Source organism: Oryzias latipes, chromosome 17, assembly GCF_002234675.1.
Source record: "Oryzias latipes chromosome 17, ASM223467v1".
Taxonomy (NCBI): Eukaryota; Metazoa; Chordata; class Actinopteri; order Beloniformes; family Adrianichthyidae; genus Oryzias; species Oryzias latipes.
In genome coordinates this window covers 4706600-4723236 of record NC_019875.2, presented here as the reverse complement: position 1 = coordinate 4723236, position 16637 = coordinate 4706600, and the positions used below count along the sequence as shown (strand labels likewise).

Genomic DNA, 16637 nt, shown 5'->3' with positions numbered 1-16637 from the left:
TATAAAAATAAAACTAATTTCGTAGAATGCATAAAAACAACACATTTTCCTTTGAGAATAACTGCTTCTTCTTCCTATGTGTGTTTTTCCTCTATTTTTTAACTGCCCCCCCATAACCCACCCTCTCAAAATAAGCCCATGTCTGCCCTTCTAAATCCACAACATTTATTCTGACACACACCACCTCTTCATCCACCACCCATTTGCCCGCAAACATAATGTGACCAGCATGCCAGAGGAGGCTCAGCCAATCACAAAGTGGGAGTGCTCTTTTCTGTGAAGTGATTGGCTGCCCTGACACTAAGCAGATCCAGGGAAGACTCTGCAGATCAGGGATTAGGGGTGGGCCTTTGTGCATGCTGAATTGTGCTACTTTAGGACCTGGTTCACCTTGGAGGATCCAGACACACAGCAGTGGCTCCAGATTGACCTATTTTTCTGCTTTTTCCTCTGATGACACAGACGTCTCCACATCTGCTCCTTCACCATGGTTGTTCCTGAATCTCAGGACAAGTTGTTTCATCCCCCCGATGACCTGCAGAAGGATGCTCATGTCCCAGATTTTAACTCATATCTAGAAATCTACAGGAAGTCTCTGGAGGATCCAGAAGGTTGGTCAAATATGTTTGCATTTGTTAGAAAACTGTTTTCCACCTCCCACATCAGGTTAGAAGCGCACCTAACCAGTCAAACACCCGCTTTGCTGCAGCTTTCTGGAAGGAGGTCGCTGATGAGTTCTTCTGGAAGAAGCCAGCCACAGGACCAATGCTGCAGTACAACTTTGACGTTACAAAAGGCAGCGTATACATCAAGTGTATGGAAGGAGCCAAAACCAACATGTGCTATAATGTCCTGGACAGGCATGTGAAGGAGAGGAACCTTGGTGAAAAGGTTGCCTTTCACTGGTAAGAAACTGCACCTGCCTCTCCGAGGTTTTGATGACATTTTTCTGCCTAGAGAATTTCAGTCAGCAGTCACCGCTTTGTCCTTAATGCTAACAAAACAACAGCAGCCAACTCTCAGCTGGTAGCTGCTCAATATCAGGGCTTTGGTCTTCCATTTTCCAGAGCCATAGAGGCAGAAAATGCAATGTTTTGTCTTTATCATACAGCTCACATTTGCCCTGCCGACTCCAGAGGTTGAGCGGACAAAAAGTTGCTCAGTCATCCCAGCAGGATGGCGGTTTGGTGGAACCTGAATGTTTGTGAGGTCCTTCTTACCGGGGGTTTAAGACAAATTCAGTGACAATCACCTGTATAAGAACCATCTGGAGTAAACAGTTTGAACTTTCTGTTCAGAAGTTGTTATGACCCCTATAAAAACAGTTATGGTGTCAAGCCAGACATCCAAGCATGTCGTGCTCAGTGGTGTCATGTGATTGTCAGGATTGTATAACAATACAGTTCTGGCAGCTCTGTTCATAAAGTAAAAGTCTGTTTTGTTGGTTTGCTCCTGTATTTTCACATACAAGCTGGAATCTGAAAAGATGTTTGTGCAAAGATTCTTAAGGAAAAGTGGAAATGCAGCTGTTCAGTGATTCTCAGTGATTATTCCCAATTTGCAAATCAAGCCGATTAAAACAGAGATCATTAAAAAACAAATCCCAGCCAGCTTGCACTTGTTGAAAAAAAGCAATTGCTTTTATTTATTATAACTTAATGCACACAAATCATCACTTTAAATGTGTTGCTACAATATTCCTATATGTTACTGATGTGACCAACACAGTGCTTCTGTGTAAAGGCCGTGTCAAACAGCCACTACATACATTTTCCACGTATAAAATGTTTGTCTTACGTCATTCATGCGCGTTTCTTGCATCTGTCGGTTTCAGCCAACAGGTGTTTACGTGAATTTGGTCTTTAGCTGTTCTAAATTTATGGTCCGTTGAGAATTACGCAGTTTACGCGTATTTTACGTAGTTTATATATTTCATAAATCTTACACAATTGTTTGTGATTTTTTGCAACATACATATGCAAATTTGGACTTTTTGGACTTTTCAGACTTGAACCACCGATGTATAACTTTTACATCGCGTATGCGGCGCTCATATATCATGTTCAAATGAGGTAATTGACGCACGAACGAACCACTAAAGATTTGTTTTATAAGCAGCACAATTCATATGAAGACCACAACTTTTCTCATTTTCTCCACGTAGATTCACATATGGCCAATTTTCACCCCTACATTATGCACAAAATGAAGGTATTGGTTGTGTGACACGGCCTTAAGGGCATAATTTAGAGAACGATTTAGTCATTTAAAGCAGTTTAACAGCAGTTCAAAAGTGTGACTCTTATTAAATTATTTGTTTGCAGCAGCAGGTACACTCCAAATCACTAGCAAACCTACAAAAGAAGAATTACAAAGCTAACCTTTCATAAGATTAGCTTAGAGGTGTTCTGTGTACGTCTGAACTGAAAAAGTGATGGTCATGCTTGGATCTTAGAGAGACTGCATTAGAAGCTGGAAGTCTCTCCATTCACTTGTATGGTAGTCTGTGCAACATGTCGCTGTTTAAAAAGAAGTCCTGGAAACCGCTGAAGCAAGCAGAGAACCAGAACTGGTTCTCAGCTCTTCCTGAACGGGGGAAAGGAAACTGCAGACCTTTCAGCTGTGATGGAGAGATGAATGAAAAAGAGCAGTTTACCAAAAACGTTGGTGTTAAATAGCAAGAGCTGGATTCCAGCATCTGAACAGCGATAACAGCATTTTCAGGATGATGGTTAGAATTGTCAGTTTGGATCAAAAAATGCTTTTTCAAAATGTAGATGTTTTTACTAAATTGTTTCTCCTATGTGAGCAAGTTGACCCTTTTTTCACCACATTCAAAGTCTCACCAGAAAAAGGACAAAAGGTTTGTTTGTGGTGATTTATCTCTCCCATGTCATTTAGCAGTTCTGTCTGTTTGACGACTTCAAGATTCACCGATTTATACATCCCAACTCTCTCTTTGTCCTACTCATTGCTACAAAATCAAGATCCCTGAGTGTAAATCTCCTCCGAAAGCATAAAAAGAAGCATCAACATGAACCGGCTGACTGGTGGTTGTGTTTCAGGGAGGGAAACTCTCCAGAGCATCATCTGACCATCACCTACCAGCAGCTGCTGAGCCGTGTCTGCCGCTGTGCAAATGTGCTCAAGAAAATGGGTGAGAATCTAAAGTCCATACAGACTTCCCTATTGTTTTTCTTTAAATTTTAACTTTTAATCAAACGCAAAATATGAGCAATCACACTTGGATGTTAAAAATTAAAGGAGAAAGGAAGAAAATTAACTAGACTTTAGTCCTTAACCCTTGTGCTATCTAAGATGACCCCACCCTTACATTGACGTGTTCTCCCTACCATGACAAAGGTGGATAAAGGTGGAAAGATTTCATGTAATCCATGGACACCAGTGAAGATCACAAATCATTGAAGAAAAAAGGTTCAGAGCACTGTCTAGTGGGTCTAGATGACCCAACTCCCAATGTTAAAGTGCCTAGGATAGCACAAAGGTTACAGGTGACTGTTTTTAATGAAAATGTTCACTCTTGTGCTGTGAAACCCTAATACCCTGTTTGTGTCATAAAGGTGTGAAAAAGGGAGACCGGGTTTCCATCTACCTGCCCATGATCCCAGAGCTCATCTACACCATGCTGGCCTGTGCCAGGATAGGTGCTGTTCACTCCATAGTGGTAGGAGGACATGGCATTTTCACATTTGTGCATTCTTACATTTAGCTTTCCATCAGCCATGAGGAACCCCTCACTGTTTCTTTGCTCCGATCCCTTGTGTTTTTTCAGGGTTTGGCTCCTGTTTGCTGCAGAGAAGCTGCCCTTGTTTTTCTGCAGACGTTCAGCATGCAAGTTGTTTGCGTTTGACGCTCTGACCTCGTTTCCAGCTCAACCCGACTCTTTTGTCTCTTAGTGCAGACTGCCTCCCTCCAGCACTTATCAGCTGTTGCCTGTGTACACCCAGAATTAACACCACCTGTACTCACTATGTTGGTTAGGAGTCTACAGGCTGCTCCCAGCCTGTCAGCACAATCCGCCCTGCACTGTTTTAGATATCTGACCTTCCTCTTCCATGCAAAGGTCAGCCGCTGTGTTAAATATATCTGCGGTGCAGGAGCGCCACGGGAGCAAAGACCTGATCTTAAATGAAAACAACCTCGTTTTTTGCTCAAGGTTGTTTTCCAAGGTTAGCTTGTTAGCATTAAAGCCTGCAGGGCTAACAGCAGCCTGTGGGACTCGCATGTTCCCTTAGGCGATGGTCAAAAATGTGACTGAAGTAAAACGTCGAAGGTGAAGAAAAGCAGGTAGATCTCTGCCTGCGTCCAGACTGACCTCATTTCTGGTGCTGGCCACCGGCTCTGGAACTGTACGCTCCTTAAACTGTTACCCCTGGCCTCAGATCAGGCATCTGGAAAGAGCATGTAATAGCTGGCTTATGTAAGATGAAATAAGGTTACTGGTCCATATAAGGGGGCAGAGGGAGCTGTGCCGGCTGCTTTTATAGTCACATGTCAAACTGGAGGATCCCCAGCCGGGAGTGATGGCAGCTCTGATGCAGACTTTTGTCATTGCTGCAGAGTTCTGACTACAGGAAAAAGGCACATAACCTGGATGATAGCTCTCTAAGAATTGTGAGCAGGGTAACACCTGCATGAAAGTAGCTTGAGTTGTTCAGGTCACCTTGTGACAGCAGGGTGGCTGGTCCCATTCACTAAAATGACTGTCAACAGAAATAAGCATATTCATAGCTGTATTTCCATCATTTGAATTTGTATTTGGGATCAAATTGTGTTCAGTTACAGTTAAATATTGTGTTGAATCCTCAGCTCTACATCATTGAGTGTTTACCAACCACCATCAGGCTTGTTTGTCGTTTTTTGCTCATCTTTAGAAGGGTTTGGGTTTGCTGGCATCATATCTGCCAAATATGATGGTAGCACTGATAACCTGGCTTTTTTAAAAATTATTTATTTATACGTTTTCAGCTTTACAGTACAAAACAGAACAATAAACATAATAATTTGCTTAGAATTTCTTAATACACAAACATCGAAACAAAAGTTTTTTTTGGTTTTTTTTATACAATATAAGAACATTGAACTACTGGGAGTGACCAGTGTTTATCCATTTGTTTAACCATCTGGTTAAAAAATAACATAATCAGAATCAAATGCTTTGAAATCTTTGTGGTTCCATTCTGGTCCCTCACAATCTCGGTGGTTTCTGGGGGACCAGAGTGAATTCCCAGCAGATCCAAAGTTTGTATTTTCAACTGAGAATACGGCTCTTTCTGATAATATCACAGCTCTCCAGGAAGAACCACCCGTCTTTTTGGGGTCCAAATAAAATTGCCTTGTAGAGACGGCAGAGCCAGCATCATCTGACTCCAGAACAGAACCAGAACTGTGTCTGTGTGAAAGCACAAACCGTGCACAGGCAATACTGAAAGAAAGATATACACAGCAGTTGAACTGACTCCCAACTGAATTATTATGATCAACCTTTGTAGAACATAAAACAGTGAATCTACACAGATTTTACTAACCATTCTGTGTAATTATTCTAAAAGGTGTAAATGTGGTGAAAATGTTATCATCAGGGAGTAAAGTGACCCATAATTCCACATTTCAAATTTCTGTGGGTAGGCTATGTTCTATTTTCCAAAAAGATGCTCAGAGTGTCGCTTTTTAGTTTTAGGTGTCACACAGTCAACTTAAGGCCTTAACCCTTGTGCTATCTTAGATGACCCCACCCTTACATTGACGTGTTCTCCCTACCATGACAAAGGTGGATAAAGGTGGAAAGATTTCATGTAATCCATGGACACCAGTGAAGATCACAAATCATTGAAGACAAAAGGTTCAGCGCACTGTCTAGTGGGGGGTGTCAAACTCCAGGCCTCGAGGGCCGACCTCCTGCTAGTTTTTCAGAAATCCTGCCTCATCTGCTGCTGATTACCTGGATCAGGTGTGTTTACCCAATAAGGATCTTCAATGGCAGGTTGGTTAAAAAACATGCAGGACACTGGCCCTCGAGGCCTGGAGTTTGACACTTGTGGACCAATGTTAAAGTGCCAAGGATAGCACAAGGGTTAAACAACAGCTCAGACAGCGGTATATGAGGCTGAAGTTATGTCATGCTCTTTAGTCGTTCGGAGGGTTACTTTCCAACAGCAACAGAAAGCGAAATGGAAACATGTCAGGATAAGTACCAGTTTCACCGCAAAGCTCAGATGTCTGAAGGTCTGTTTCTCTGAGATGTTAGGAATAAACGTGACACTACAGCATTGACCCTTCACTCATTGTCTTGCTCTATGCTGAAGCAGCCCAGCAAGTTACTACTTTCTGTTTGGAGACACAGAAAGCTCTCCTCATAAACGCATATGTCAATCCCAGGCAGGTAAGAGTGAAGGAACAGACTTTGAAGGGTCTGCTGTAGGGTGGAAGGAAAAAGGCTCCAATGCTTTGTCTAAACCGTCTCTTGAAAACGGCCTTTGGCTGAGAGTTGGCAGGCAGAGCTAACAGCAGTTTTCAGAGAGACAGAGAGCTGCACTGTGTCTGGCTGTGAAGGACAGACAGAAAAAGAACAGCACCGAACTCTCAAATGTCTAAATGAGCTATTTCTACAAACAGTGACATCAGGCACTGAGTTCACAGGAACACTTCTTCTACTGACACTGACTGTTTTTGATCTTATGATTCCCCTCTCCTTGTTCTCATCCCCTGTTTTTCCTTGTGTGCTCAGTTTGCAGGTTTCTCCTCCGAGTCTCTGTGTGAAAGGATAATGGATGCTCAAAGCAGCGTTCTGGTGACAGCGGGTACAGTATACTTGCTGAAGTTTCATCGCCGTAAAACCAGCAGCGCCTGGATGTGATCTGATGTAGCGAAAGCACCTATCAATGATAGTTTTGATGCTTTTTTCCCCCTATGCGTTCCACATCTGCACCACACACAGATGGTGTTTACAGAGGAGAGAAGCTGATCAACCTGAAGCAGATTTCAGATGAGGCTTTGGAGAAGTGTGGAGAAAAGTAAGTCTATTTCCCAGCAACCATGTTTACACAGAGTGGCAGAGGATCCAGCCTTTACAGCATGAGTCACAACAAACACACTGTTCAGTCAGCTGTTATCAGAAAGGATAAAGGAACACATCTCTGGGCTTTTAGATTACTAAGGTTTCCAGGCAACATGGAGCACTTAGATTCATCAGGGAAGCCCAAGCGGCTCGTCTCCCATGGCAACTAGAGCCTGTGAGGACAGTAGCTGAGAGGCAGAGCATGCTGGGATGCATGCTGTCTGCAAGGAGAACACGGAGTATCTGTGATTTTAAAGACGTAAGATCATGAAAATGTAACGAAACACTCGTGAAATATGTGACTTAGTACAAGACAAGAACTGACAGTTTACGCTTTTTGAGCTAACATATAGGCTCGTCCATCCGTAACTTTTCTTTTCCTTTCCCTTACAGAGCACCATGCAGTGTCACTAAATGTCTGGTGGTCAACCACCAAGCTCCACGGACCAACAGTGGAACTCTATGCAACAAACTGCTGGTGAGGGTTTACAGTTTACAGCTGTCTTTTTCTTTACTCTGTCCATCCATCCATCCATCCATCCATCCATCCATACATCCATCCATACATCCATACATCCATCCATTCATCCATCCATCCATCACTCCATCCATCCATCCATCCATCCATCCATCCATCCATCCATCCATCCATCCATCCATCCATCCATCCATACATCCATCCATACATCACTCCATCCATCCATCCATCCACCCATAAATCCATCCATCCATCCATAAATCCATCCATACATCCATCCATCCATCCATACATCCATCCATCCATCCATACATCCATCCATACATCCATCCATCACTCCATCCATCCGTCCATCCATCCATCCATCCATCCATCCATCACTCCATCCATCCATCCATCCATCCATCCATCCATCCATCCATCCATCCATCCATCCATCCATCCATCCATCCACCCACCCATAAATCCATCCATCCATCCATCCATCCATCCATCCATCCATCCATAAATCCATCCATACATCCATCCATCCATCCATACATCCATCCATACATCCATCCATCCATCCATCACTCCATCCATCCGTCCATCCATCCATCCATCACTCCATCCATCCATCCATCCATCCATCCATCACTCCATCCATCCATCCATCCATCCATCCACCCACCCATAAATCCATCCATACATCCATCCATCCATACATCCATCCATACATCCATCCATCACTCCATCCATCCGTCCATCCATCCATCCATCCACCCACCCACCCATAAATCCATCCATCCATCCATCCATCCACCCATAAATCCATCCATCCATCCATCCATCCATAAATCCATCCATACATCCATCCATCCATCCATTCATCCATCCATCCATCACTCCATCCATCCATCCATCCATCCATCACTCCATCCATCCATCCATCCATCCATCCATACATCCATCCATCCATCCATCCATCCATCCATCCATCCATCCATACATCCATCCATCCATCCATTCATCCATCCGTCCATCACTCCATCCATCCATCCATCTATCCATCCATCCATCCATCCATCCATCTATCCATCCATCCATCCATCCATCCATCCATCCATCCATCCATCCATAAATCCATCCATACATCCATCTATCACTCCAGCCAGCCAGCACAAATCCTTTTGTTTTTATTTAAAATACTTCATTTCTGCCTTAAGTTTAATACACATTAAAATTGCTTAATATAATAGAATAGAATAGAATTAAATTCCATTGGTCCCACAGGGGGAAATTACCCTGTTACCATAGCTTTACTAAAAACGGGCAGTTACTGTGGTGCTGGTGACAGGTTAAGGGAAAGCAGATGAAAAAGAATTTAGAGAAAGAATGGACACGTGTGTAATTTTGGACATGAAAAGAACATCTGAAAATGTATTTGTGTTGCTACTAAGGAGACAGTCTTCACGCTGAAGATCCTGTACATTCAATATGACACTCTAATGTAACGATTCAGCCTGTTGTGGATATGACGGACGAAACAGCTTCATTTGAAGCTTTGACTGTTTTTGGCGTGTTCCAGCCACTTGTTGAATTTGAGCTGATCATGGATCAGGTGTGTTTTGGCTCAAAACAAAAGCAGCAGTCCTGAACATGTGGGCCCTGTTCCCTGATGCTTTCAGACTCCCTGGGACACGAAGCGAGACCTGTGGTGGGACGAGGCCATGGCAGACTCTCCTGAGGAGTGTGAACCTGAGTGGCTGGATGCCGAGGATCCTCTGTTTATCCTCTACACAAGTGGCTCCACTGGAAAACCCAAAGTGAGACACGTCTTTGAATGTTTTTGCTGATGTTACGACACGACCTGAGCGCGTGCTCCTCCCGCCCGTATTTTGGCTTTCACCATCTGCATTGATGACCACCCTTTGCCTTCTTGGCAGGGTGTTCTTCACACCACTGCTGGATATCTGCTCTACACTTCTCTGACCTTCAAATATGTTTTTGATCATCACCACGACGACGTGTACTGGTGCACAGCAGACGTCGGCTGGATCACGGGCCACTCCTACATCACTTATGGCCCTCTTGCAAACGGTGCCACAAGTGTCCTTGTGAGTCCCTTAGAAGTCTCGTAAAAAAAGTATACATGAAAGAATTCAGAGAAGTCACCAGTGTGCGTCTACGATCCAGTTTGAAGGTGTTCCAGTCTACCCTCACGTTGGCCGCTTCTGGGAAATCATTGAGAAGTACCGAGTGAACAAGTTTTACACAGCCCCCACCGCCATCCGCATGCTCATGAAGTACGGCCAGGAACCGCTGCAGAAGTAAGTTTGGCTGTCTGCTGGAAGTCTGCTTTGAAAACACCAACAAAATTAGATTTAAGAAGAAAGAGCAGCCTCTCAAGGCCGTCTCTCGCTGTCACTACGTACATTTTGGGCGTTTTCCACCAATGTAATTTCAGTCTTTCGTGATACACGTGGCGGCCGTGGTGCAGCTGTAGGCGGGCGACCCCTGATCGTATGATTGCAGGTTCCCGCCTTGCACACCCATGTGTCGAAGTGTCCTTAGGCAAGACACCAAACCCCACCTTGAACCCCAGCTTGCCTGGTGGAATATTGGCGCCAGTCTTCGACAGCGGTGGGAATGTGTGTGTACCTGGGTGAATGGGTCTGTGACTGTGAAGCGCTTTGGGCCTTTGAGGAAGGTAGAAAGCGCTATATAAGTATACGCCATTCACCATTTACATGCGTGACACGTATGTCATGTGTTTCAAGTATTTCTTGCGTTCGTCATTCGTCGATGTGCACAGACGTCTGTCGAGGGTTTTGGTCGAAGGATTTTTACTTGAATTTGGTTTTGAGCTGTTTGGTAGGTTGAGAATTACACAGTGTATGCACATTTGAAGCAGTTTATGTACAAATATTAAGTAAATCTTACGGAATTGTGAATGATTTTTTTGAGATGCATACACAAATTCATGTCTTTCCACGACCGTTCCACGTACGTCTAACAGAATTCTCATGCATGAACCACCCATGTATAACTTTTATATGAGCGCACATTTCGCGTTAAAATTACATAATTGAAACACAAATGCACGGTTTGTGCTCTATGTTGATTTACGTGTTCCTTCCATGGTTTATTTGTACTTTGATTTTAACGTGGTTCTTTCCTGAAACATCTTTGAAAATTTCCCATGTATTTTCTCACTTTTTCCACGTATGTTCACGTATGACCAGTTGTCATCCGTGCAATATGTGTAAAATGTACACAAAGGCTGTGTGACCCGCCCTCCTGTATTTTACACACTTTGAACTTTGAAACGTCTCCCTTCTGACAAAGACGCTTTGCTGAATGCACATTTGGAGTTCTGCGGTGCAAAACACAGTTTTATAAGAGTTTGAACTGCTCTGTATTTGTGCAAATATCTAAGTCCTACAGTATCAAAGCTTAGACTCATCTGACTCTATCTGCATCTGAATTTAAAAGCTAGTGTATAAAACTGGATTGAGAGGATTTAAAGGATCCTTGTTCAGATGATCGATGGAGAATGAGGTGTAAGAGAAATGTGTTGACCTGTCAGGTATGACCTGTCCACCCTGAGGATCCTCGGCACAGTGGGCGAGCCCATCAACCCCGAGGCGTGGCAGTGGTACTACGAGGTGGTCGGTCAGGGCAGATGTCCTGTGGTTGACACTTTCTGGCAGACAGAGACGGTAAGAAAAATGATCAATAGGATGCTGAGAGTCTTGGTTTCTGATTCAGACAACGGTGTCAGGATTCTGTTGAACCTTCACAGCCGTCCGTGTTTCTATCTCTGTAGGGAGGACACGTTCTGACTCCTCTACCTGCTGCTACGCCTCTGAAACCAGGCTCTGCTGTAAGTAACGGCTCCTTCATTTAAAAAAAATAAAATATACAATCAACTTTTCAAAATCTTTTTTCAGATTTCACTCTAAATAATACAGTTTTTTATCATAGGTTACTTCTGTTTTAATTCTTTAAGGAAACCTGTTTGTTTTCAGTGTCTGGTTTTTAAGTTTTTCTAACATCAAAAAGCAACATGCTGCTTCTACATCAGGTCTTTTAATCTGCTGGATTTGTTTTGTTCTGGAGCAATATTCTTTACTGAAATATGTTTTACTGTGTTTAAAGTAAAAAAGTTTAAAATCGTACATTATATTCAAAGCATTATTATTTTCATGAGATTACATGTGTGAAACACTCCCAAACCATGATACTGCCACCACATTTCACTGTTGTAGATTCTTTTGACAAAATGTTTTATGTACTTTGTCCTAAAAATATTATAATTCTTTTTTTTGTTTACCCATCCATCAGAAACAAATCTCTTGTGTAATATCAAACCAAACTCAAAGACGTCAAGCTTTGTGAAAGTTAATTTGTCCTTGCAGACTTTTCCTTTCTTTGGAGTGGAGCCAACCATCCTGAATGAACATGGGGAGGAGCTGGAGGGAGAAGCTGAGGGTTATCTGGTCAGCTTAAACTCACCCAGCATTACTGCAGTTCACATGGCTGCTCCTTTATTTACCGTTATCTGTAGTTCTTCTGCAAAAGTCTTACAGTTGAAACCACCATGGTAACTTGAAGACGTTCAACCAAAGTCAACTTGGTATAATTGCCTTTGTGTTGCAGGTTTTCAGGAGGCCGTGGCCCGGAATCATGAGAACTGTGTACAAAAACCACGAGCGCTTTGAAAGCACCTACTTTAGGAAATTCCCGGGCTTTTATGTGACGGGTGACGGTGAGCATCACGTTCTTGACGCTCCAGTAAAGTTCTGCTTTGAGGACCAGCAGACTCTTTGTGTAACTTCTGGCTCTGCCTTCAGGCTGCCGGCGCGACAAAGACGGTTACTACTGGATAACTGGGAGGATAGACGACATGCTGAATGTTTCAGGTAGGGGGCTGTCAGGCTGGTTTTCTGCCTTTTAAACATCTTTAACATAAAGGTCGCTGGTTTTTGTGTCTCAGGCCACCTGATGAGTACTGCGGAGGTGGAGGCAGCTCTGGCGCAGCACCCTGCAGTGTCGGAGGCTGCGGTGGTGGGTCGGCCCCACAAGGTGAAGGGGGAGTGTCTTCACTGCTTCGTCACCCTCAAAGACTGCAAGGAGTTCAACCAAAAGCTGGTGGAGGAGCTGAAGAAGCAGGGTGAGGCTCTGACTGTTCAAGAAAAATTATTCAAAATAGACTTTTCCCATGTTAATGCAAGTTAATAGAAGTCTCTCAAAAAAGATGGAGTCTCTTCATTTACAAATACAGAGCTTCAGAGCTTCAAAACTTTAGAGCTTTAGAGCGTCAGAGCTTTTATAGCTTTAGAGCTTTAGAGCTTCAGAGCTTTAGAGCTTCACAGCTTTAGAGCTTTAGAGCTTTAGAGTTTCACAGCTTCAGAGCTTCAGGGCTTCAGAGCTTCAGAGCTTCAGGGCTTCAGAGCTTCAGAGCTTCAGAGCTTCAGAGATTTAGAGCTCAAAATCAACAACAATGTAATCCAAGGTCTTCTTTATTACAAATGATTACACTGTAGCAATTTGATGTCAAAACTCCAGTTATGTTTGGAGTCTCCTTGTTTGCTAATTCATATATATAAATAAATGAAAAATTAGAAAACATGTTAAGTAAAAATCTCCTGTAACCCTTGTGCTATCCTAGGCACTTTAACATTGGGAGTTGGGTCATCTAGACCCACTAGACAGTGCTCTGAACCTTTTTTCTTCAATGATTTGTGATCTTCACTGGTGTCCATGGATTACATGAAATCTTTCCACCTCTATCCACCTTTGTCATGGTAGGGAGAACATGTCAATGTAAGGGTGGGGTCATCTAAGGTAGCTCAAGGGTTATGAGCTCACTAATTAGCTTTTCTAAAGTGTTTCCCAATTCAGGATGTCCACTACATGAGGGACTTTCTTCCTTGTAACTTTGAGTTTAATGTTTCCATGACCGTCAAAAGGGGTAAAGCGCATTTGGAAAATGGATGGACGGACAGACTTTTCGTTTTTATATATAAGCCAGGTGATTCTGAAAATGTGAAAACAAAAGTCTGAAATGACGGAAGGTTTTTATTCTGTTATTGATGTTCAAGAGAGCATCTCCAAAAGCAGCTAGCTATTCAGTCCCAAACAACAGTCTGAGTGTTGCTGGAAAGACTTAAAGGCATTGAGTGCATTCAGAACACAAAGGGCTGTTTACTGAGGAGGCTCAATACAATCACTGATGTGGAGGAGGATTGATGGATGGATGGACAGGTGTAATCGGTAAAAATGAATTACAAAGACAAAAAAAAAGATAAAAAGAAAAAGAAACAAATAAAGACCAAAGCATGACTACCAGTACATCAAATAAAGAAGTTCCTACATTTCAGCCAAAGCCAAATCACAAAGGTCTTGAGCCTTCCTCTGAAAACAGGAACAGTCTCTGCGGCCCTCAGGCTCTGGAGTCTGTTCCACAGGTGAGGCCCCTAAAAACTGAGTGAATCCTCCCAAAAGTTCAGGAATTACTACAAGGCCTCTGCCAAAGGGACCTTAAGGTCCACGGGGGCTCACACTGTAAGATCCTATCAGATAGATGTGACGACCCATGACATCCAAAACATTTTTAGAGTTGTGTTCACGAAGTGAGGAAGCAGAAAGAGTCCTATCTGAAGATGGGTTTCCATGGAAGCAGCAGGAATGGTTGCAGATGTAAACTCCTGTGCGGTCTCCGCAGTACGGGACAGGATCGGACCAATCGCCACTCCTGACTTCATTCAGAACGCCCCAGCTCTGCCCAAGACCCGCTCAGGTAACAGCTGGAGCCTCTTCCTCCTCTTCCTCCTCTTCCTCCTGCTTCTCTGAAACCTCTTTTTTCTCCTCAGGGAAGATCATGAGACGAATCCTCCGCCAGATCGCTCGCAACGAGACAGACTTCGGGGACCTCTCCACCCTGGCAGACCCTAAGGTGGTGGAGGTGTTGTTCAGCCAGAGGAGTGAGGCTGCAGCCTGAGCAACCTGCTCCTCCTGCAGCAACCACACTGATGAAGACTATTAAAGAGAGCTGGATCTGCGTCAGTGCTTCCTCCTTTGGACTGAATGACCTGCTGGGGGTGCAGACAGGAAGCTTTTCAGAAGAACAAATGAGCAATTTTGTTCAAAGTTTAGAGCTGTTGGAACAGCAGGATCTAGTTTATGTTTTTGATTAAACACAATTAAATCAAACAGCTCATTCCTGCTGGATATATAATGTCCATTTTTAAAAAATTGTTCTATATTTCTGTAGCCTGAGAATAAAACATGACATTTCGCTGCGTTTGTTCTTCTGGCTCCGAGCACAGAAGCAGAACGTCGCCCTCCTGTGGGCAGACAGCTCCTCTGCAGTGAGCCTGATGACTCACTGGGAAGTCTGGTTTTTCCTGCCAAAGAATGTTGCCTGTTTTGTTGTCTCGTTTTGCACAAAAGCAACACACGGCTTGGATTCAGCCATCAGAGCAGCTCATTGGACTCAAACATGAGGGGATTCTGTGGTATCGGAAGAAGGTGGGATTCTTGTGGAATGACGTTTGACCTAAAAGAGAAGGAAGTAAAAGGTAAAGGTGTGTTTTCTTTGTTTTTCTTGCTCTGGGTTGTTCTAAATGCTGTTCAGATGTCTTGTGATGTGTTGTGTTGGGGTTACGCTCAGACGCTGGTTAAGCCCTTTGTGTCTCTGCAGCAATCAGAGCGCCTGGATGAGGAGGACAAGGACAAGAGAGCTGATGTTACATCAACCCCCCCCCCCCCCCCCCCCCCCAGCATCATGAACACTAGTAACCATGACAACGCCTTCTCCAGCACTGCCCCACCCTCCCCACTTCTCCCCCCGGTGTGCCCTCCTTTTCCAGATGATTCCAGCAGGAGTCTGCAGATGTTTTGTAACTTGATGATTTTTTTTTTGTGTGCAAACATTTCCTATTGAAGCAGTAAAAAAAAGAAAAAAAAAACGTAAAAACGGTTAGGGAACAAAAACGCAACAACAATGATAATAATAAAACACAAAAATAATAAATAGAAACTGTTTTTTTTTCTACAGAAACTGATTTACTTTAAATAAAAAAAAGCAAAACGTTTCAACAGACATTCAACAGGTTTGGGAATTTTAAAGTGATGTATGTGGATGGGTGGAGAAAAGTGTCAGGTGTGATGTGTGATAGAGGAGTTTCTGCTGGAATGAAAGGAAAGGTGTAGAAAACTGTGGTGAGAGCGACCGTGTTGTTGGGCCTATAGAGACACTGAGGAAAAGACAGGAAGCAGAGCTGCAGGTAGCAGAGATGAAGATGCTGAGGTTCTCTCTGTGAGGAACCAGGATGGATCAGGAATGAGGACATCAGAGGGACAGCACATGGAGATAAAGTCAGACTGAGATGGTTCAGACACGTCCAGAGGAGAGACGGTGAATCTATCGGTGGAAGGAGTCTAGAGCTCCCAGAGGTCTAGAGGAAGACCAGAGAGGAAGATTCTGGATGCAGAGAAGGAAGACATGAAGGTAGCTGCTGTTAGAGGAGGCAGAAGACGGGGTTACATGGAGGAAGATGATTGGCTGTGGCGACCCTTGAAGGGAAAAGCCCAAAGGAAAAGATGTGAATGTAAAAAAGAATTTGAGTAGATCTTCTAAAAGTATTGTTACATAAATGTAATTTGTGCTTCATCACTAAAGTCAAAGGGATCTTCCTCCTGCAGTGACATCTGACTCTCAAAAATCCTCTCTTTTGGGCTGCACAACCTTTATGATGATCAAACAAACAAACAAACAAACAAACGGTGCATTTGCAAAAGCACTTAAGAAAATAAAGTACATTTGAATCCCTTTTTACTTGCAAATGCCGTTGTTTTTGTTATTTTATGGATTAAGAGACTCGATTTGAATGTAAACTGCTCATTTATGTGAATAAGCAGAGAAATGAGACGATCATTTTACAGGATCCATCTCATCTCAATTAGGACGTTGGAGGCAGTTTGAGTTTTGAGCGTCCGTTAAAGTGAGGAGATCTGAAAGAGAAAAACTGTCAGCGGGAAACACAGAGGAAGGATGGATTACAATTACCAGTACGAAGCCCATTGAGACGACTG

General features: G+C 43.4%; 1 protein-coding gene across 3 annotated transcripts; it reads left to right on the top strand.

The window, feature by feature from the left end:
* Positions 1–370: 370 nt before the first annotated feature.
* Positions 371–16327, top strand: LOC101172107 (acetyl-coenzyme A synthetase, cytoplasmic). 3 transcript variants are annotated; one of them, XR_002875108.1, is made up of 19 exons: positions 371–611; positions 710–905; positions 3066–3157; positions 3582–3685; positions 6749–6821; positions 6959–7034; positions 7472–7556; positions 9224–9361; positions 9482–9652; positions 9732–9865; positions 11125–11257; positions 11365–11421; positions 11957–12037; positions 12198–12306; positions 12392–12460; positions 12535–12711; positions 14266–14340; positions 14414–15121; positions 15244–16327. XR_002875108.1 is itself a non-coding variant. In XM_020710717.2 (18 exons), exons 1-18 carry the CDS (start codon positions 488–490, stop codon positions 14539–14541), a joined length of 2022 nt encoding a protein of 673 aa, XP_020566376.1. In that variant the 5' UTR covers positions 371–487; the 3' UTR covers positions 14542–16327. The 3 variants fall into 3 exon arrangements, 1 of the variants encoding a protein (XP_020566376.1); XR_002875109.1 differs by having other exon boundaries at positions 14414–15127; XM_020710717.2 differs by having other exon boundaries at positions 14414–16327.
* The last annotated feature ends 310 nt before the right edge of the window (positions 16328–16637 follow it).

Bases quoted from the DNA above. Each gene is read 5' to 3' on its own strand.
- LOC101172107 (XM_020710717.2), top strand. From the start codon at position 488: ATGGTTGTTCCTGAATCTCAGGACAAGTTGTTTCATCCCCCCGATGAC. The intron at 3,158-3,581 runs GTGAGAATCTAA...TGTGTCATAAAG, and splicing joins AAATGTGCTCAAGAAAATGG to GTGTGAAAAAGGGAGACCGG. The intron at 12,307-12,391 runs GTGAGCATCACG...CTCTGCCTTCAG, and splicing joins CTTTTATGTGACGGGTGACG to GCTGCCGGCGCGACAAAGAC.